We start from the raw sequence: 22278 nt of genomic DNA, 5'->3' as shown, positions 1-22278 counted from the left end.
CTGGAATGGCCTGCCTAGGGAGGTGGTTGAGGCACCATACCTAGCGCTGTTCAAGAAGTGTTTAGATGAGGTGCTAAGGGATTTGATTTAGTAGTTGGGTAGGGATAGTGATAGGAGGATGGTTGGACTAGATGATCTTGTAGGTCCTTATGAACCTTATGAACCTATGAACCGAATCATTTTATGTTAATCATAAATTAACGTAAGTTATCATCATAAACTTTCACTGCCTTCTCCTACACTGAACAGGATCTGTGATCAGCTTTCTATTTACTGCCAAAATACAGTAGTATTTCATTAAAATGAACAAAATAATATTGTACAGATGGAATTTTAGCCTCCTGTTCAGACAGCAGAGGGCTGATAGCAAATTGTATGAATTTTTGCTTAAAACCTTCCACTGAGGAAAATGTTCTTGTATTTTAATTTATACTAATATAATGTGAATGACAACATATTCTGTATTTCAGAAACGCTTTAGAGTTATGGCAACCTAACGTAGTTCTGCTACACCTGAAAAAAAGCAAGTGATAACAGAAATGAAGTAAGGCACTTACCCATCCCAACAGAAGCAGTGCATTTAGTCTGGGCTTTGATTTCAGCACGGATAGCATTTGCAAGTTCATCAGGAGTCAGTCTGGTCTCTGTAAGGATTTCAGTGATATCTACTAGTGCTTCATCACAACTGACAGCTTCGATGTTATGAGTATAGCTATCAACACAAAGTAAAGGAGGTGAAACACCAGCAACAGCTCACCATCTGTTAAAACAAATATGTAGCAAATAAAGTCTTCCTTTTGAGGTAGCATTTCCCTGCTTATTTTGCATCACACGACTTACATACAAAAAAGCCAGAAAAGAACATTCCAGTACTAACATAGGACAGATTTCAACATGCATCATGCTTTTAAAGGAACAGGAAAAGATGTGAAAACTTTTTTTCAGTCCTACTAACAGACTTCCAGTATTGCTCAAGTGCTACTCCAGTAATTCATGCTTAAGGTACTCAAAACAATGACAACAAAAACACAAGAAGAAAAACAGCTAAACAAAAACAACACCTGGAAGAATCTCACTATTAAGGAGAATCTACTTCTCCTCATAAAGGTAACAAAAAATTTTAACAATGACTCATTTGGAAATTAGATATTGACTGTCTGGCTTCAAGATAAAGGAACACTTAGAAGAAGGGTGCTCAAAGGAAAGTAGGTAAAACAGTAGAAAATGAAGATCTAAACAGAAATGGTTTTAAAGAAGTTGAAGGGTAATATGAAATGAGAATACTAGATGAAGAAATGCCATTAAGCAGTGGCTCATTGAAATAAGTTTGATAACCTTACTGTAGAAGGTCATGTAAACACATAGCACATCTTACCTTGCTAGTATTTCATATACTGTCTGTGCAACTTCTTTGTATGCATTAAAATCATATGAAACAGCTTGAAGGTTTGGACACAACTTTTTGGCTTGGCCAAAAAACATTCCATTCTTTACACCAACTTGTCTAAAATTAAATAATAAAAAAATTACAATGAACAATAAACAACTTTCTCTAATATGGGCTATTTCCAAATGAATTATTAGTCTTCTCCAACAAAAATAAATTATCAATAAAAAAATTCCAACACCTACCAAAATGAAAAATACGAAAAAGAACTAAAAACAACACTTAGATTAGCTGTGTAACATTCAGGCATGCAGTCCGGACACAGAACGTCCTTGGGAAGTTGTTTAGGACAAAAAGTCTCTAGAAAGCCCTGCTTCACAGAATTGTAGTTGCTTGTCTTTGTTTTCAAATTAAACCTAAGCATATACTACATTGAGAAAGGTATCTGGTTTGCATTTTCCACTGTGCAAACTTAAGAGTTTGTTTATCACATGAGCATAATTTTCTGACTTTTTTAGGTAGAAACATAAAACTGCCTACCCAAGAATATCTGAGAAAGGTGCCAATGAATGTGCAAATTCGGGACCACTATCCTTATCAAAGAAAAAAAAATATTTTCAATACCGTGATTATTTTTATAGTAAGTTGTTTCACATTCTGAACATTTATAAGCTATGTTATCAGGGATGCTGAACATCAGAAAGAAAATCATCAGAAAGCTCAACAAAGAAATCAAGAAATCAACAGTATCACTGTGAATTACATAAGGTTTTCCTTAACAGGGTTTGATTCAAATAACACTTAGGTTAGGCTGAAAACCTACAAAAAGCAGCAACATACAGAGAAGCTCTTACGCTTAGTTCTAACAGCCCACATAACTACTGCCTTTAAAAATATCAAGATAAAGTTTATCTGGGTAAACTTACAGAAACATGACCTAACAAATACTATTTTTGGACGCTTTATACAATCACAGAATGACAGAATGGTTTTGCTTGGAAGGGACTTTAAAGTCCTTCAAGTTCCAACTTCCCTGGCATTGAATGCCTCTGAGGATGGGGCATCCACAGCTTCTGTGGGCAGTCTGAACCAGTGCCTCACCACTCCCTGAGTATTTATATGAGATTTTCAAGTAATCTGGTATGTTAACTTCCACCAACCTGGCTTCGTAACTACAAGAAGCAATTTCAGCCATGGACAGAACAGTCAGATCACAGTCAGCTCCATTCACGTGTGCAGAATCCGAGCACTCCCAGACCGAGGAGTCCAGCTTATCGGGTATTCTGATTTCTGCTTGGAAAACAATATTTATATTTGTTTGTTAAGTGTTCTTCATAAGAGTTTAACAGAATCAATGTGAATTAAGTAAGCATAATAAATTATATCTGACACAATTTCTATGCTACCACTTGTTAGTGAAGAGTTTTTTTTAGGGCCATATTGACTTACATCGTAGTCTAGAAAAATAAAAACAACAAAAAACCAGAACCCCCACACTGTAATCTCTCCCTACGGGCAGTTCTGCACATATTACTGAGAAAAATACTGTGCTACAGAAAAACTTTTATTTTCCCCCCAAAATACTAAACAGCAGCTTGCTGGTGACAACATACACCATCTGTATAACAAGACTTAGCTCAGTTAGCTTTAAAGACAATAAAAATGATCAAACATTTGAAACTGCTGGAACCATATCAACCATAAGACAGTCGAAAATTCACCAACTGCTTGCCAGAACAAAAAGATGCTGTTATATTCTTTTTTTATAGGATGCACAACTACCACCAGAACAAAGAAGTAACATTCAGAATACATTTCCACTAGGTATCACACTTATAACCTCTTATTTAAAACTACATTCTATTAATTACTTAATCTAGACTATCTGAAGTTATTTTTAAGGAGTGAAATGAAATAACCATAAAGCTAATCATCTCAAATTCTAAAGAACACTAGCTAGTTTATATTTCTTTTAGCACTCTTCTGGGGAAATTAATTCACAAGACTTCTGTTGCTATTTCCCAGTATTTATTAGATTATGTCAAATATGTCATCATCTTTCAAGCATCACCATCAATTTCTCTTGGATCAAAATGACAACACTGTAAATACTACAAAATCAGACTTTCAAAACGAGACAGATCTTCCCTATTTCTATAAACGTCCACTGTATGCTCTTAAGTAAGTTTTAAGGAGCCCTTCAGGCCCACTATGTACTAAACAGAACTTCCTAACACAATACTGGAATCCAATAAAGTACTCTCTGTTCCTTTCTATGCAGATTTTCACAGTTTGCATACCTTGAAAGATACAAGCCTGTACTCTCAGTAACTCATCAGCCTGAAAAAGTGGCTGGATGCAAAAAATGGTATGCACTCCCAAACTCCCCGTCAGAATCAAAAACAAGGCATCACAGACAAAAATGGTCTATCTACTTAAAAAAAAATCTTATTGTATGTTATAGCTGCTTCTCATTCTGTAGTCTACTTATTATAATAAACAGGCAGTTTTCTTCAGAGTGCCACAACACCTAATTATATTTCATGATAACAACAACTTACACGCTGACAATTTGAAAGGCAATGTGGTGCTACATGCACATACAAGTAGTTATGAGACTAGAGAAAGTGTTGTAATGAGTGGGGACAGCAGAGGCAGAACCTGACTCACGTGAAAAGTTGCTTTTATTCAGAATTTCTGCTAAGTTCATGTACCTTTTGTGTCTTAAATATTTTAATGTATGATGAGCTCAGTAAGTTACCTAAGGTGTATGCAGCAGAAAGCTGGAGCAAAATTATGCCCCAACTAAAGGTAAGGATGACAAGAAAAGTTTCTTTAGTCCATGCCTTCCTGTGCCCTGGCCTGAGATGATGCTGTCATCTTGTCTATCTTCATTGGACTCGACGACTTTTTCCACATCGCAGCAGAGCAGATCCCCCCATGAGCTGATGGAGTCACTTCATGTGAAATTCAGGGCAATGCAGAACACATTGTCCTCAATGGAAGGCAAGGTAGAGAACCTCTCATCAAAAGCTGGGAAACTAGACAGGCACATGGTGAATGTGGAGCAACGGATGGAGAAATCAGAGGCCAGGACCCAAGTCTGTGAAAAAGAAATCGCTGAGAATAAATCTGTGACTAGTATGATGGTTAAAAACTGCTGCTCTTTAGAATGAAAAACTGGAGATACTAGGGTTGGGGGAAAGGAAGCCTAAAAAACATTCACAGCTTGGGCATCCTGGCCATGGAAAAAAAAAGACCCCAAACTATGAATTTTGATTAACATACGTTAATCCTCTAACTTTTGGTCATGAATGTTAAAGATGAAACATATGTGGAAAAGTAATTTTTGACTACCCAGAAAGTCCATCTCCAATTTGACGATTTAGAGAATGACAGCATTTTTTTCTTTATTTTCAAATTAAAAGTTATACATTTTTGGATGAATTCAAACAAGAAAAAGAAAGTATTCTGTAAAAGAGTCAAGATTCTATTGACACTACTAGATATTTGTCTAGCAAGGCAGATCAAAGGCAGGAACCAGTATCACTAAAGAAGTCATATGCAAAAAAAGAAGTAGCTGAAGCTGCAGAATTCAGTATTTGGTGAAAGTGAGCGATTCATAACGGTTTTGTTTGTTTGTTCTGTTGTTCTTTTATTAAAAAAAAAAAAATGATATATTTTTTCTAGCAAGCAAGACCAGAAGGCAAAAATCAGACAACAGTCTGGAAAGCATGAAGCATCAAAAAATGAAGCAGGTTCCATGTTAAAGCACAGATATAAAAATACGTTCATGTTCAAATGGCTGCAACTACCTTTCTGATTCATTTATATAACATTCCCCCAAACAGAATTATGTACATTTAACACAGTACAATTTAGCAGTTGCTATTTTTGGTATTTTAGAAAAAGCACTTTTCTGTTTCATAAGTGTCTGCTGGACCATATTTACCTGTGACAAGGCACAATTAAGCACATAGTGTTAAAGTGTTTCACATATACTTTCCAAGATACTGTGATGTTAGAGAAACCTAATCCACACTCCATTTTTCATCTAGGACTATCACTAACTCTTATTCCTTCTCCTCAAAAGAAAGAAAACTCATGTTCTCATGAAAATGCAAGCAAAACAGCATGCTGCATTTTTTGTTGATAAAAACATTGTATGTAGAGATAAAAACTACTAGAGTGATCAAAATACATTATGAACCTGCAGCTAATAAGACAGAGATTGTAAAAAGAGCATTAAGAAAAAAATCCTTTCATCAAAACAATAGGTTGTGTAATCAGATTTGGTATCAAGAAAGAGATAGCTGCTTGCCTTTGAACAAGCCAGTGAGACTGGATGGTGAAGTTAAGGAAATGAATGTGTGGATATTCAGAAAAAGCTGCTGCAGTAAGAAACCAAGTTTATTATATGAGGCTGAAATTTGCTTAAGTAAAAAATATATCAGAAAAGATAACACTGAATTTGTGAATCACAATGAATATGCTAGTTATCAGCTAATCTTCCTTAATTCTAACTGCCTCAGTCTCCAAACATTGTTTATACAAAGTCACATCCTTATTCAGCATAAGGACCTAGTACACTTATGACATCACTGTATACAACAGCCACCAATAGTTCATACACAAGCTGTTCTTACGGGAAATGCAACTCCATAAAAAAAAAAACACAGCTATCTTTGTAACATATTTATATACAGCATTGCCAACACAGCAGAAGCTAAGACTGGAGCATCCAGTCTTTGGATAGTTCAAGGCCAATAGATTTCACAAACGTATATTCTAACTCAGTTTTGAAGTATTAAACTACATTAAAAAAAAAAAAAAGACATAAAACAGCATTGCTTCCTCTAATACTGTGTTTCAAACCACTTTGGAAAGCTCTATTAAGTTCTACAGGATATATATTTTTAAGAGTACTAAAACTTCAGAAACAACCATGGAATAACAAACTATCTTTCTCTACCTCTTGTATCAATGAAAACTAACTGGAGCATAAACCTTAGAACAATAGTATTTCCTACTGCAAAGTAGGTAAAAAGTGCATCTACAAGGGACAAAGGAGAAACTTAATTTCCAAACCTAAACTGAAATAGTGGCAGTAAGATCCTTAGCTACTTAAACGTCCAACTGATTACACATGCTGTTGGAGAAAAAAAAAGAACAAACCCAAATGCTATTCACGTTCAGCAACTTCCTTCCTTCCTCATGCTAAATGCAGTTCAGGCACTAAAACAACAGTAACACTTGTCCAAAATAGTATGATTACATTTGTATGCTACTACTAAAGGACACAAAATAACAAATTTCAAAAGTTACTGCAGGCACTTAAAGAGTTTAAGTTGGAAGAGCTGTTCTGGTTTTGAGGAAATGAAATACTGAAAGACAGAACTCAGGAAGCTGCCACAGACCTCCATGGCATCCAAAAATGCTCTAAGGACCACCCAAATCGAACCACTGTATATAGATACTATAATCACTGTATACATATACAATTCAAAAGCCAACTTCAACTGATCAGTTCCTCACTGGCCATATTCTGCCATTTCTAATTTCATCATTTAAAAAATAATTATCGTAGTAGCCCTTAAAATTTATACTGTATGTTCTTCACAGAGCAAAGTGATCCCATATGCCCTGTATCTCTTACTTAAAAGAAGCACTTAATATACCTTATACCCAATGAAATCTAAAACTACTCTAAAATAATTCACCCATACTGAGCTAAGAAAACTGACAAAAAAGTCACAGTGGTGTATTACTACTGAAGCCAGAGAGCATTAAGTTGTGCAAAGGCATTTCTTTAACTGAAATTCCACATATGAAAAAGCAGTTTATCCACTCTACGCTTGTTAGTAACTTTAAGGAAAAAGTCTTCAATTAAAAAACAACTTAAACAAACAGACTTATCTGTACCTGCTTTGCCATTCAAGAGCTTATTCTGGTAATATTGCCTTTCAAGCTGGGGGTTTGCACCAGGGCGCAGCGGTGCCTTCCCTGCACCTCTGTTGCTAGTTACAGCTACTGGTTTTCCTGTGGAGAAGAAATGCACGTACTTAGAAGAGAGAATTTATAATGACCTTAACATTTTAATAGCAGCATAAATAGCATAAGATTATAAAGATGTTTGCTTTACTTTTTGCATTTCTTTCAAGATTACACACTCTCCCCACATTAAGGAGGAAACAGCTATGAAACTGACTGCACTATAACTTCTATGGCTGCAATTAGCAGCATTCTTCAAAAAGTTCTGAATGGGTCAACTGCAGCCATTCTTCTTTCTCCTTATGATTACTATAAGCCATGTTGTGAAACTTCACCACAGTCCTATTAATTTGTTAGTTTAAGCCATAGCTAACAACATACTGATGTTAAATACTTGTTTAAACACTTGACTCCATTTGCTAAATTACCTGTGCAACATCAAATCCGCAGCTAAACTTTTGACTCTGTAGTAATATGAACACCCCGTAATTTTTCTGAGTAAACTAATATATGCACGGAAAGTTCTGCTAGCCTTCTGTGGAACAGGCAGAAAAATACCTGTAGGAAGTCCGAGGTTCCTTATATTTGAGCAAAAGAATTTGAAACTTGTCAGGAAATTCAGTTAAAAGAAAATAAAATGCACATATACTAGAATTAGCTTTGACACTAGTGCTGCTTTTGGAGAGAAGAGTTGTTATACAGCTTACTCTTCTTCCTTCCCAAGCACTATACTGGATAGTAGATGTCCACCACATCACAAGTCTTCAGATTTGTGCATCAATGATATACAGCATTTACACAGAACAGCTTGTATTTCCACTTCTGAATGTTGAAAAAACAACAAACCCAAAACAAAACCCAAACCCCAAAGAATAAATAAAAAAGCCAACACAACCAAAATCCAAATTGCTAAGTCTTATGCATGATCACACACTCCAGCTTCTAAAAACCAGCACTAAATTGTTTACAGAACTTCAGGTATAAAACCTTAGATAGGAAAAGGAAGGAGAGGGAAAATTAACAGAAAAAATGATTAAGGCAGAGACAATTCTTAGTCTTGATGTTGCCACCATTCTAATTTAACAAAGCTCCTTAGAATGTTTTAGGAAAAAAACTGAATATCCCACTTTTCTCCTTTTTTTCTCTACAGTGAACAAAACCCAATTTTAGAGCCAACAGAATTTGAACCTCAATTTCTGATATGGCAGATCTAATTTGGTAAGTGCAACAATAAGGAGAATAGTTACTCCAGATTTGATTTTTTATTAGACACTGCAATCAAAGAGCAAAGGCAATTTCAGTTCTCTCTTTCACTTGCGTTTGGATTGGGAGAAAACTTGGATAGGAAAAGTTTCACGGTCTGAATATCAGACAAAGATGTCAGAAGACAGATTAACACGTAAAGGTCATGTTTTAAGAGTGCAGCCTTTTTTGTTTAAGAAGTCTCAACTTAGTAAGTTGTAATATTTAGAACTGAATACTGACCTTTGAGATTGGGTCTATTTCGGATCGCCACAGACACAAAGAAGCAATCCATATCCACGTGCATTATACAGCTCTGTGGCTTGGCTGAGCTCGCAACAGACACATTACCTAATATGAAGATACACCAACAGAAAACTTGAACCCTAATTGATATACTTTAGATACTTCAGTACTAATTACAGTAGTCATCAAGGGCTATAATCAACTTTTTACTACTTTCAGTTATAGACTTTTGTTTCGTCTCATCTAGGCAGCATATACATTTCCTAAATTCTCAAAGAAATGCAAACATAAACAGTATCCAAACAACCTAAGCAATGCATCAACTTGAGAGTTTCCATTTTATTATTGTCTAATTAACACTTTTTACCTTACTTCTTACCTTCTTAAGTTCCCTCAAAACAAGATCAGAGTATGCTGTGGAAACTGAGTCATAACTGCAGTATGTTAGCATTCAGTCTGCAGAACTTTACCCATTTTTCTTTATCAATCAGAATATTGTTCTAAAGTTCAAAAAAGTTCAGCTGCACTAAGAAGTACCTTTGACTCTTCATGAAATACACCATGACGTGTGCTAAACCTTCCATGCAATTGGATTTTGCTGTTGCTATACTACACTCAAGTGCAAAAATAAGCGAGACAGCAGTGAAAGTTTTTCAGTCTGTAGCTAACATACTAGTAATGCTTGTGTCAAGTAATCTAGATGTTCGTGTCTGCGTGTCCATGGTGATGACCAACCAGAGGAGACTAGAGCTAACAGAAAATCCTAATTTGAACAGTGTGTAACCGTGAAAAAACACATATCAACTGACTGGTTCTGCTCGACAACCGTGGCAACTGCTGAATAACAAAAAAAGTGCTTTCTCATTCTTAATAATTTACCACTTGGACTCATTACCAAAAAAAACCCCCAAAACAACTGTCTTATGAAGAGTGCATTTACAGAGTCATCAAACTAGCCCTTAAGATGCCACTTTATGTGAATTAGACAAATTCGCTGGGCCAAATCAAAGAGAAAGTAAAAATTAATTAGCTTATATCATACTTTGCCAGAAAATAGTATGCAGTATTCTTTTAAGATAATGTTTTATAAGTGGGGTGTGCTATGATAAACACATAATCAGTTAATTTATCTAACAATAATTTTTTTTTAGGATGTGGTAATTTATCATTTGAAGCAAATTTTCATGCGATTACAAATGAGTATTTTTACAACATAGCAGAGTCAGAATCTTGTCAGTGGAACAGAACTAACCTTTTCATTGGCTAAGACCATACATTACAGCTCCTAAAGATGCAAAATACTTAATTTCTATGTGCAACACTTTGCCTCATAAATTACACAAATATTTTAATTTTGGCCCTTGGTTGCAACATAATGACATTAATAACATTTCTCTTCCATCATAAGCCAGGTCCAGAACTGCCATGACACAACTACTCTTGAAACAGACAGAGGTACACAGGAAACTTACTACCAGAAAATTTAGATTTTAACTCGTTTCCAAATTTTACTCATCTTTTAATTTTTCACACTGAACTACATATAGGTAGCAAAGTTTCTGCTTTTTCTTTTTTTTAAGATTTTCACATGGCAACTACAGTCGTGTGCATTTAGATAGATGTATTATTCCCCCCTCAATCTGTATGCCTTGGCATTATTCTACAAGAAAGAAAAAAACACAGATCAGTGCACCACATTAGACCACAATTTAACAAATAAACACAGAAGTAGCTGAGCCTTCAGTTTTCACTGCATCAGAGTCACCACACTTTTCCAGATAGCCTGACTGTAATGTAAATACCAAACATTACCCTACTTACGTCTCCCACAGACATTCAGCAAGCGAACAAAGATAAGGCACCTTCTCAAAATAAACCTTCTTAAACAAGTATCTACCTGTGTCAGTTTTAAGTGCAGACCTGCCTGCTTTCCATTTTTTTAATTTTTCCCTTCCTGGAAAGACACCGCTGTTTTTTCTCTGCAGGCTGTTGACAAAATCAGTCAATTCACACTTCCACGTTGATATATGATGCAATCTTGAACGTGAATAAAAGTCAGAAATAAAACTACAATCTGAAGGTTTGGACACAGATAAGGAAGCTGCCTTGCTTGGAGTAGGTACAGAAGTGCTTTTTGTGCTTGAAGGCCCCTGAACAGTGGAGTGGTGAGCACCATTTAATTTAGTATTACTGTGCAAAGATGAAGATGAGGATGAATTACTCATAGTCCTATGTGGATTCCACGAAAAGTCTGTATTTTTGTTGCTTTGCTGCAACTGCTGCACTGTGCAGTCTCTAAAGTCAACGATGCCTTTTTCAGTTTTCCCCTCCTCCTGCACAGGGCCTGGAGAGAACCTACTTGCAACACTGTTGCTGGAGGGCACCAAGCAATCCTGTGTCTTTAAGGCACTGGTACAAGTGTTATGCGCGTGTCCATTAAAAATGGCAGTGCTGTCTCTGTGAGACTGAATCCCATTTTGTTTTCTTCCAGGAAGGATCTGCTCCGGCTCTGTAAATCCCAACCCATCACTGTCTTCTTCCTCTTCTTCATTCCAGCTACTTATTCCATTGGGTGTGATCTCACTTTCCACCTCACACTGTTTAATATGATTTCTGAAACAAATAGGTAATAGATAATTTAATAACATCTCTTCATTTAATAAGGTACACTTACAGGTTACTTCTATCTTACCAAATGTCAACAGTACATTCCTGATAAGTTTTTACAGTCAGTCTTAAGACAAGTATCTCAAATTCTGAGCTATGTCTTCTCAATATGACAAAATATCACACAGCAGACTGCACGTATTTGCTGTGCTATTACTGCAGTGTTACCAGAAGTTCACGCAGCTTTTCTAACACAAACATGATTATGGACACTTCTATTTCCAAGGCTTTAAATCTGATTATCAGTCTCCAATGGAATGGCAGTAATTACTTATTTATTAACAGAACTGTTATGCTGCCATGGATAGCATAGTAGTGCAGAAATATGTAACCATCAGGAGAAGTTTCCTTTTTATAAAGAGGTACTATTTTCATCATCTAGTTACCAAAAAAGTGCACACTGAAAACTTCTGCTTCTATAAATGATTTAATTAGTTGGGTTGGATTAATTTTCCCTTTTCTCAAGAAAAAATAAAATTGTTCAAGCTCTGTAAATCAAACATATTCTTGGTTTTCGACGAAAACAACAGATTACTTTTCATTATCTAAGTGTATAAAACAAAACAGTCTCCCACAAGTGCACCAGCAATTTACATTTGCTCTGATGGTGTAAAGACTAAGATTTTATTTAAAAAAAAAATCAACTTAAGATTGCTACACAGTTGAATGAAAAACAGCCTTCAAAAGTTGCACGTACTCTAAGTCTGCTGGAAAAACAACCACCACTCCCAGTTCCCAAAGCTACCAATTTAAGTACAGTCACAAAAAAACCCCAAAAAACAACAGGTAATAATTAATTATCCACTATACCAGTAAAATGAGAAAGCCAATTAATTGTGATGATTTGGATAAGATTATCACAATTTTAAATTACACTCAACGTAACAGTTTTGAAGAGTTGCATACCTGAAAGTGGTATAACCATGGTAAGGCAGGCTTTTAAATTTACAACTTGAGATTAGATTCATATTTTGGGAAGTATGAATACTCCTCTCATTTAAAAAGCATTAACAATGCAATAGTAAGAGCTGACGGTGAACATATCACACACTGTTTAAAATACGCATAATAAATACTGCTTAGAATATACATTTTGTGGCACCAGCTTAACTGACTCCTGAAAATATAAAATTTCTCTCATGGTAAAGTCTCCTCAGCATTACATACAACTGGATTTTAAATAGATCAGTGGACTACAGAAGAATATAGATCACCATTACAAATAAACTATAGTATCTTTGGCACTGCTTGAGCAAAGGCATTGATTGATGATCTCCAGAGGTCCCTTCCAACCTCAACTGTTCCATGATACTCATCTCTGAACAACAAATATGTAACACTTGCTTCTGAAAAAGATCTAATGATCAACTTAATTACAAAACACGTTGTTCGAAGGAAAAGGCTTTTCACCTTCTGATTCTTCTACAAGAGTTCTGCTGAAGCCTTTGATTCTTTGATTCTTCTTGCAGTCTTTTAAGATAATTCCTTCTGTTATAATTGGATTTTTTTTTAATCCACTTTCATATCAGCTTTTTGTTTTTGGAATAAAGACCTACTTTTCAGTGTTATCAGTCATAATCCTTTAAATTATGCCTGTTGCTTTCACACAGACATGCTGTATCCAATTGGACTCTCAGGTCACACCACTGTGAAAAGTATCACTTAAAGATTAGAAACAAGCTTTCGAGTCAAGGTAATTGTAGTTCTGTCCTCAACTCCTCACAGGATCATAGAATTATCAGACATCCTGACTTGGAAGAGACCCACAAGAATAACTATGTCCAACTCCTGCCTCCACAGAGGAGCACCCAAAATTCCAACCCTATGTCTGATTGCAGTGTCCAAATGCTTCTTATACTCCACCAACTTGGGGTCATGATCATAGCCCCAGGGAGCTTGTACCAGTGCCTGTCCTTTTCTTAACACTCAACCTGACCCTCCCCCGACATAGCTCCATGCTTTTTCTTTAGGTCCTGTCATCATCACCAGAGAGATCAGTGTCTGCCCCTCCCTTTACTGCCCTTAAGGAAGCTCTAGACCACAGTGAGATCTCCTCAGCCTCATCTTCTCCAAGCTGAAGAAAACCATAACTAAAAAGTTATATCTTAATTTACAATTTCACTATCTCAGAGTTTCCCTCCTACAGAAGGAAATCAATTTAAAAAGTGCTTTCTAGTTATAAATGCTAGTCCGCAATGGGTGAATGATTAACATCAGCATATGAGATTAGAAACACTTACACCCTGTTGAGATCTTTAGCTATATTGCTTGGACCTGGCATGGCATCTTCAGGTTTGCATATGCTATTAAAATTGAGACCTTTCTGAACACTTGACTGCTTGGTGTAAAGCTGATATGGAATGTGCGAGAGGAGACGCCCAGCTTTAATGCTGAAACAAAAAAAAAGGAATAGGTTACTAATAAAGATATTTTAAAAACAATGTACAACAAGTGATTACTTTCATGATAACCATTAATGTTCTGCTATGCATACTTACTGGCCCTTCCAAAACCTTCTTCCCTCTACAAAACAGATTGAAGAAAGAAGTCATTTGTAATGTGGTGATTTTTACTAAAAAAAGACATTCATGCAGTTGTATTGGTCAGATGTCTAAAACCACTTCTCTAGGCAATACACACAAAACCCTAACACTTCATTTCAAAAACAACAAACAGAACTCAGTCAAAAAAAATCTCATGAATGGTCCAGGTTATTCCAAAAGAACAACAGAGAATGCATTCTTTAACTTGGCACGTTGCAAATAACATGCATCCCAGGCAAGTTTGGATAGAACCTGAAAGCGGCCAGCTTCTGCTTTTTCCATTCCAAAATAATAATTATGTTTTCTTGTGAGAGAATGCACTGAAAAAAAGCTAGACCTTCCACAAATATCTACCACACACTTTCCAGCTCTGTCCTACATGTTCTACTCTATCGTTCTTTTTTTTCCCCTTTGAAATAGGAATTATACTTCAATAGCTGCTAAATTGCTTATCAAAGTCATGGACTTTGAAGTGGAATCCTCTCAAAAATCTATCATTGCATGATTTCAGCTCTCTGTACCAATGCCTGTTGCTAGCAGAAAAAGATAACACCCTTCTCAGCCTATGCTCCACCTATCCTTCACATACAACTTGTCACACTGCACTCTGTCACAGATGCAAAAGCTTCTTACAACAGAGGAACCTCTTTTATATCAAAGAAGCTTAATATTAGTGTTCAGTTTTGAAGACACAATTGGATTTAAATTTTTAAAGAGACTATAGCTCAGTGACATATGAACTTCTTTGCTGTTCCTCAACATCTGAACACTTTCTTTTGGAGGTGTGCTTTTTAACTAGCTCAACTCTGTACCATGATTAAGGGAGTCTGAAAGTGGAACAGAATCCCTTACGTGGAGCTGTCTTGAGGCAATTAGAGAAGAATATAATGGGAGATTGCATTACCCAATTAGATAAATTAAAGCTAATTAGCACATACAGAGAGACACAGTAAGGATTTTATGGGAATGGGATGGTAAAAAAAAGCCCTCAACTATATAACTTCAATATTGTTTGACGTGTTAGTATATTGCATTTAGAAAGCAACATAATTTACATTATGTTTTTGCCAGAGCTGAAACCTAACATGGTAGAGTTCCAAAGCTTTGTATTTATACTGAAAAATATACAGCAAATAAGCTAGTACAATGAGTGGCTTTAATGTTTCTTGTATCACTCTAAACTTGCATAACTATCCACATAGTATCTCAAAGTCAGTACAGTAATTTCAAAGTCATCAGAAAAAGAAAAAAAACATTTACTTAAGATTTATTTTTTTTTAATGCTAACATTTTATCTACTGGAATGACTGCACCACTAGATCAATACACAGTCTGCTTGTTATTTTTTTTTCCCCTCTCCAAGCTGTATTAAGATGCAGCAATCCAATTGCAGACGCACTGTTCAACACCCCTTCCCCCTTTCCACACTCCCTAGAACACAGACTAGAATGACTAAAAAAATTAGGTCAGAAAGGACATCTGCAGGTCTCCAATCCAAATCATACTCAAACCAGAGCTAACTCTCAAGTACATTGAGGCTGCCCAGGGCTGACACAACTGCTGCCTCATTGTACAGCCTTGTAGACCCTTCATCCTTTTACAAAGCTGATTCCTAGCCAGTCAGTTCCCAGCCTGTCTAGCTGCACAGAGTAAATTCTGTTCCAGGCGTGGGACTCTGCATTTGATTTTGTTGAAATTAACAAAGTTTGTCAAGAACCTCGGGATAACCTTAGTTGATCTCATGTATTTCAGTGAGTGGAGGAACCAAAATAATGTTATTTGGAAATCAAACCTCTGGTTTAGTTTTGTTTTTACAAGTCATAATGTGATAGATCTTAAGGTAGAATCACTTCAATTTCATGAAAATGCTTTTAAATTGACATTCTTCTTTATTTACAGATTAGATGAAACTCAGGTGAAACACAAGGCAAGAGGTTAATTAAGAAACGTTACCTGGTATTTATTTAAACACATTGAGAGGTAGTCAGTAGACTGGATGTGAAATTGGAATCAACAGGATAACGTTCAGTTTTGCTCCAGGCCTGATATTTTCTGAGTGTTCTTAGTAAAGTTTCTTAAGGAGCAATCACTAAGAGACAAATCTGCAATATGACAGCTGTAATTTTACTCTGCTGTTGCAAGTAATTTGCTGAAACCTTTTATAAAGCTATTTGTCCAGATTTCAACCCCACAATCCTTTCCCCTCCAAGGAATTATCTCCAAAAGCAGCAGACCTAGACTTACCTTTCCACTATCCACTCTGGTCGAACTACTTTTTCTCCTTTCAGCTCTTTTATTTTGGCGTTTGGCAGATTTGTGGCAATGATGTGCGTTGTTTTTGATCTGGAATAATACACATGGTATTGACCTCCATGCAACATCATAAGCCGTCTTAATTCATCAGCTGAGGGATCTATAAAATTTAAAAACAAACATTCTTGCTTTGTGTCAGCAAATACATTAAGAAAAACGGTAGCTGAGAAATACAATGCCATGATCAGAAAGAGAGCAAAGCGCTGTTCTTCCCATGAAAGCCTTGCATGTTCTTCAAAGACCAAATCAGAAATGCATTTCTGAAGAAATATAGAAGACTGCATTTCTAAGAACACTGACTCAAAATGCAAACATTCTGCTTGTTACTGAGGATATTTCCACAGTATGTATGAAGGAAGCATGAAAAAAAACCAAAACACTCAAGAGAATCTGACGCTTCACTACTCCTAAAAAGAAACATTTAACTTAAAAAAAATACAAAAAACAAGTATTTCATTAACTAGTATGTTCATCAAAGTTTGGGAGAGCAGCTTACATCCAGAAAAAATAATAAAAAAAAATTAGTTTCAAAGCAAAGAACTCCTGCTTTACAATTTCTGACTTACTGAAGTAAGTAACCTGCTTTTCTTTACCAGACTATTCCTCAATTCCACTGGGAAACAGACTACCTTCCAAACAAACATCTCTTCTTACTCCCTCTAACATTACTTATCCCCTCCGACTCCTATAGTAGCTATTCTGTTTTAGATGATTGAAAAAAAACCACAAACTTAATATGTGAATAATTATTTTGCAAGCAACAGAAAAAAAAAAAACAGCTCTTCAAAAACTTTAGAAGTGGTGTCACCTTGGCACTAAAAGGTTTGAGTGAGCTCTAACAAGTTCTATGGTTTGAACAGAAAGCTGGAACACGAGATACCAAAAGTTCATCAACACAGGAAAGAAGAATAAATTTATTTTTGAAATAATTTAGCTAAAATTCTTTCAAGAGGCCTAATGTCAACTCTCAAAGCAGTATGACCACCTAATTTAACTAAAGACACTGTGATGGTCTTTGAAGCATTCTCTCTTCGACTCTAGCTTTATGGACATCCATCTTATGGATCCTTCTTTGGGAACTACTGCCCTGTAGAATACAAACTCTGGAGTTTCAACAAAGAAACTGTATTAAATATCTGATCCAGCTGTATTAATACCTTAACACATCAACCTTAACCGTTTTCAGTATGTGTGAATCACAGCTCTGCCCTGTGCTCCGTATCACAGATGCTGCACACATCAGTTATATAACAGTAACAACATTCTTGGCATAGGTCCCTGAATAAGGCTTCTGGGAAGTTTCAAAAAGGTTATTAAGCTGCTTTAGGGAACCCAGGAGAAATATGAATATAAGTATAGCAGATTAAAAATCTTACTCCAGTTAACATGCATAGCACTTGTCAGTCTGCCAGATACAGGCAATGCACATCTCTGCTTCAGCTCCTCCAATACGGATGGGTTCACTGTCTCAAGTATTACATCACCCTGAGAAAGAAAATCCCTACATGTCCACCCACAAATAAAGGTAACAAATACACTGTGTGTCCAATGCCACCATTAGCAGATTGAAAGGGTAACATTTGAATTTGTAGGAGCATAGTGGCAGTTAAAAGGATATGAAACAGATCAGATCCTTAAAAAATAAAAGGTTCACCTGTAAAGCCATTGACATAGATGGCGACGCCACTGAAGATATTTGATGAATTCCCATCCCTCTGGTGTTGTATGGCTGAATCCGCCCGGAACTGATCCTCCAGTTTCTTAACCTTTGCTGACATGTACCCTCCCTAGTTTTTAAGTTAAAAACAAACAGAGAAAACCAAACCAATTATGCCAGACCTATTTTATGTTTACAGACTAGAAGTAGCAAATTATAGGAAGCTGCAGAAGCATGTAACATTCCCTCAAATTGATTTTCATTGACATAGAAAAGACACATTCTTTTTACAAATAAAAAATACCAAATCCTCAACTTGAAATTCTTACCTGCAAGATAAACTGCATCTCTTTACCAATACATCAGGACTTATTTCATACTTTTTTTTAATATATTATTCTCTAAGAAAAAAAAATCAATATATATAAAAAATTTTATGGAAAAAAAAAAAGAAAAGAAATCAGGGAGTGATGAGAGTTTGGATGCTGAACCACAGCTGTCACAACGTTTGTTCAGCAGTAAAGAATGTAGTGGTAACTACTGAAAATATTCTTAATATTACTTGGTTTAGTTTTTAAGTGGTGGTTAAAGCTACTCAAGGTTCTGCATATATTGATAAGTCAGTTTAGTTGCTGACTGTGAATTAAGACTTTAATACATGATTAAGTCCAATGGAAATTTTAAGAATTACGTTTTTCAAGTGAAGCAAAAGAGCTCATAGTGTACCTTCAGCACATTTAACAGAACCATAAACCCTTCTCAGCCCTAATGCCATTTGTCTCCTTTTAAAACAAACACATAAATAAAAATTACTGGGTTTGAAACATACCCATCCTCCCCAGCCATCGCCTTCACCAGCCCGTTTCCTCCATCCACCTCGCCTCATACTGAAGCTTCTGCAAAAAAGAAAAATGCACAATCAGTGAGATGGTCAGTAATACTGCCAGTGACATTTCAATGGTGCCTTCTATAGAATGTCACAAAGATTACAATGGCCGGGCACTGAAGTATATGAGTTGCATTTAACACAAACTAAAATACTGCATACAATTACAGTTACTCAATTTTGTAGTAACTTATAGAAAGAAGTCCTTATACTGATCAGTTTCCACTGTGACTAAGTTCTTCCTCTCCTATAAACAATGAAAAATAGAAGGTTCTTAAATACTATTGCTACCATTCATGAAAAATACCGCTCAAAACAGGAAGTCTTTTTTTTCATTTTCAATATTCCCTATATGGTGAGATGCAAGCAGACATTTCCTGTCATGAAAGGGGGTTATTCTACCAATAGATTTAGAGCTAATCATGATAGGTCCAAACATTTGTTCCAGTGCAACTGAACTACATAAAAGAAAAAAATATATATATATTTTTTCAATGAAAAGTCAGACATTTAAATGATACAGTACACTCTACAGCTAGATTTCTTTAAAAGGATAAATAGACCTAGCCAGCCAAACTACCGTTTTCAGTTATGTAATACACTTATCCCTAGACCATGAGCTGTACACAGCAGTGTCCCCAGATGAGCCATTAGTGAGCTACAACAGAACTGGTGGAAAGAAAGAAATGCTTTGGACTGTACCCAAGTGATCCACATTGGCTATAGCTGTTGAAACACCAATTTTAAAGTACTGATGAACAGTGTAGTCTGATCAGGAGGTCACTGCTGCTGTATCTTCTCTCTCACTTTCTATTCTAACTAGTCCCAAAACTAGAAACAGTGTTCTGTCTTTTAGGGTTATACTCTTAGTGCGATGACAGGAATAGGACCTTGTATACTCTGAAACCAAGATTTTATTTATTAAGTATTTCTTTATAACCCATAAAAATGCATGAAAATGCAATTTATAACATAAGAAGTCAACTGATTTTTTTCCTCTTCCTCTTCTGTTTTTGAGAAGATACCTATTCTTTGGACTATCCACAGAATCACCCAGTAGTGGAGTGATCTTCCCTCACTCTCCAGCCTACCAGAATGCACATATAGGTGTACAGAGAGATAATTACCCACCATGGTAATTTACCTATCCAGACACCAGCATGCCCTGTTCTGGAGCCTGCCTCACTTACCATATTAAAATATTATTTCCTCTGAAAAACTTGGCTGAAATTTGAATTGCAGCTTTCTCTTAAGTCCCTTTTGTTCTTGAGTTACCAAGAAGGCACACTCTGAAATCCAGCTAAATCCCCCTGGACTGCAGGCATGCCTCACTGCAGAAAAAAAGAGTCAGCTGCAGGCAGATATTCAGAAATACGATCATTTCCATGTAATATTGTGAACATGCCAATTTAGGTACCAGCAGAATTGAAGAGTCAAAGAAAGTATAACACATTTCAATAGTGTACTGCAAACACAGGAAGATCATAATGCACCTGGTTCTATTCTTCTCTTGTTTGCTGTAATTTGATACATAACCTACACACATGTATGTAATTAACAAGATTAATCATTTGTCAAGGAGATTAGCTCTACATCAACAATCAAAACAAAGCCACCTCACTCCATTATGTCACATTTTCTCTCTAGATACGCATGTTCCTCATAGGTATTCCATCAACTCATGTAAACTCTAATTCAAATATCACTTTTGGCTGAGAAAGTTCTTATAGAAAATAAAAAGGTATAGGTTCAAGTAAAAAAATGCAGAAAACGTCACAGTGTTTTTAGGTATCACAGTTATCAGTGTATGACCTTGTAACAGGCTCCAGGATTTAAACTGTTGATTACTCTCACTCCTTAGTAAGGGACAAAAAGAATAAAATCCTCTATGTATCCTACTCCAGAAGGGAAAAAAAAAAAAGAAAAAAAAGAGAGCCTTCAAGACTGTATAAAACCCACATAAAACAGCAGTAGTCTTACAAAGATGTTCTTCATTCCAATCACGAAGGTCTTGACATGAACATTAGTTAGTTATTCTGACCTCTGTAATGGAATAAGCAAGAAGTTGTTCATAAGTCTTTCCACTATCAGTAAAACAGAAACAAAAACATACAGTGCCTGCTAAACCAAAGAATTTTTCCATGAGAGGAAACTTTCCTGTAACCTTGCAACACTGAACTCCTATTTAGGGCTCTGTGAGGTGAGAAAGAAAGACCTCTAGTCTAAAAGCCATTTATTGGATCAGACCACCATAACCAGAGGAGCAAACTAGAATCATAATCACAGGTATGTCCTAGTTCAACTAAAAATTAGATAAACACAATTCCTTTAGGTTAGTGTGTTAAAAAACACAACATGTGAATTGCTCAGAAGTTGTCTTCCTAGAGTCTGCAAAACTAGAGAAAGCAAGCTGTAAAGCCTACTTCCAGCATCTGATAATGATTTACAATTTCCTTGGCAGATGCTGACTTTTGACCCAGCCTGCTCAATTCTAAACACACAAGTTAGAAACATGGTATTCCAGTGATTACTAAATGCCTCTGCCTTACCTCCTAAGAGTTTGGGATTATTTACTTAATTTCTCCCTTTTAGTTTCAGGAACTGAGTGATAAATCAAGGTTTCTGGATTACAGAGAATCTCCACTACTCAAAAGGAGCCACATGGAAAAGACAAGAGACAACAGGTACAAGCTGTCTCAGGACTGGTTTTGTCTTGACACACGACATATTTTTACAGTGGGAATAACTGGTCACTGGAACAGCCTCCCCAATGGGTGCAATCCCCACCACTGGAGGTTTTCAGTACATGACTGCACAAGGTGCTAAACAATCTCAGCCAGGTTCCTTTTTCCCCTGAAAGATCATCAGGTGCAGCCTTTCAAGGTCTCTTCCAACCCATGTTGTTCAGTGTTCAAAGCCTGGAGCTTACAGTGCAATTTTTTCTTAGAAAATGAAGATAACCTCCAGAGCTGCTCTTCTGAAACCCAAGGAAAAAACGAATGTAAAAACCTTGCACAATACCTATTAAATCAGAGAAAAAAGTTAAACAAGACTTGAAGCATGTTCACTGGTTCATAATACAAGAACTGAAAAGATGAAACAAAGCTCTCCCTACAGGAATCAAGACAAAGGGATGAGTATGAGAAATGTTTTGTAAAGAACCCTCAAAGCAGTGATATGGAGAATCAATAGAGGGGATTTGGTCAAGTGAGCCACCATAATAAATCATTTTTGGGCCATCTCCAGAGCAAGGACAATCTATAAAATGACCCTTTACATTGAAAAAAACTTTTTGAATAAAACTGAAATGCTTATATTCTGGACCTATGAACACAAACTTATCTTC

The 22278-nt window shown here is 36.1% G+C and overlaps 1 protein-coding gene across 4 annotated transcripts in view; it reads right to left on the bottom strand.

Moving 5' to 3' along the window:
* The window catches only part of REV1 (REV1 DNA directed polymerase), a 54875-nt gene that overhangs the window by 23340 nt on the left and 9257 nt on the right, over positions 1-22278 (bottom strand). The window contains exons 2-11 of one of the 4 annotated variants that reach the window (XM_065741173.1): positions 18876-18942; positions 18044-18176; positions 16321-16489; positions 13774-13923; positions 10764-11479; positions 8864-8971; positions 7310-7426; positions 2548-2680; positions 1376-1504; positions 558-712 (exon numbers count right to left, since the gene is read on the bottom strand). In XM_065741173.1, coding sequence (XP_065597245.1) covers positions 558-712; positions 1376-1504; positions 2548-2680; positions 7310-7426; positions 8864-8971; positions 10764-11479; positions 13774-13923; positions 16321-16489; positions 18044-18176; positions 18876-18932 — 1867 coding nt within the window. In that variant the 5' untranslated portion in view covers positions 18933-18942. Of the gene's footprint in view, positions 1-557; positions 713-1375; positions 1505-2547; positions 2681-4148; positions 4256-7309; positions 7427-8863; positions 8972-10763; positions 11480-13773; positions 13924-16320; positions 16490-18043; positions 18177-18875; positions 18943-22278 lie in introns of those variants that run through there. The other 3 variants (XM_065741174.1, XM_065741175.1, XM_065741176.1) reach the window with 3 other exon arrangements.

The sequence above is a fragment of the Cyrtonyx montezumae genome, unplaced genomic scaffold (genome assembly GCF_038088225.1).
Source record: "Cyrtonyx montezumae isolate F1298 unplaced genomic scaffold, pur_monq_1.0 scaffold_3, whole genome shotgun sequence".
NCBI classification, from domain to species: domain Eukaryota; kingdom Metazoa; phylum Chordata; class Aves; order Galliformes; family Odontophoridae; genus Cyrtonyx; species Cyrtonyx montezumae.
Note: the sequence above shows the minus strand (reverse complement) of the source record. Positions and strands in the feature narration are given on the sequence as shown.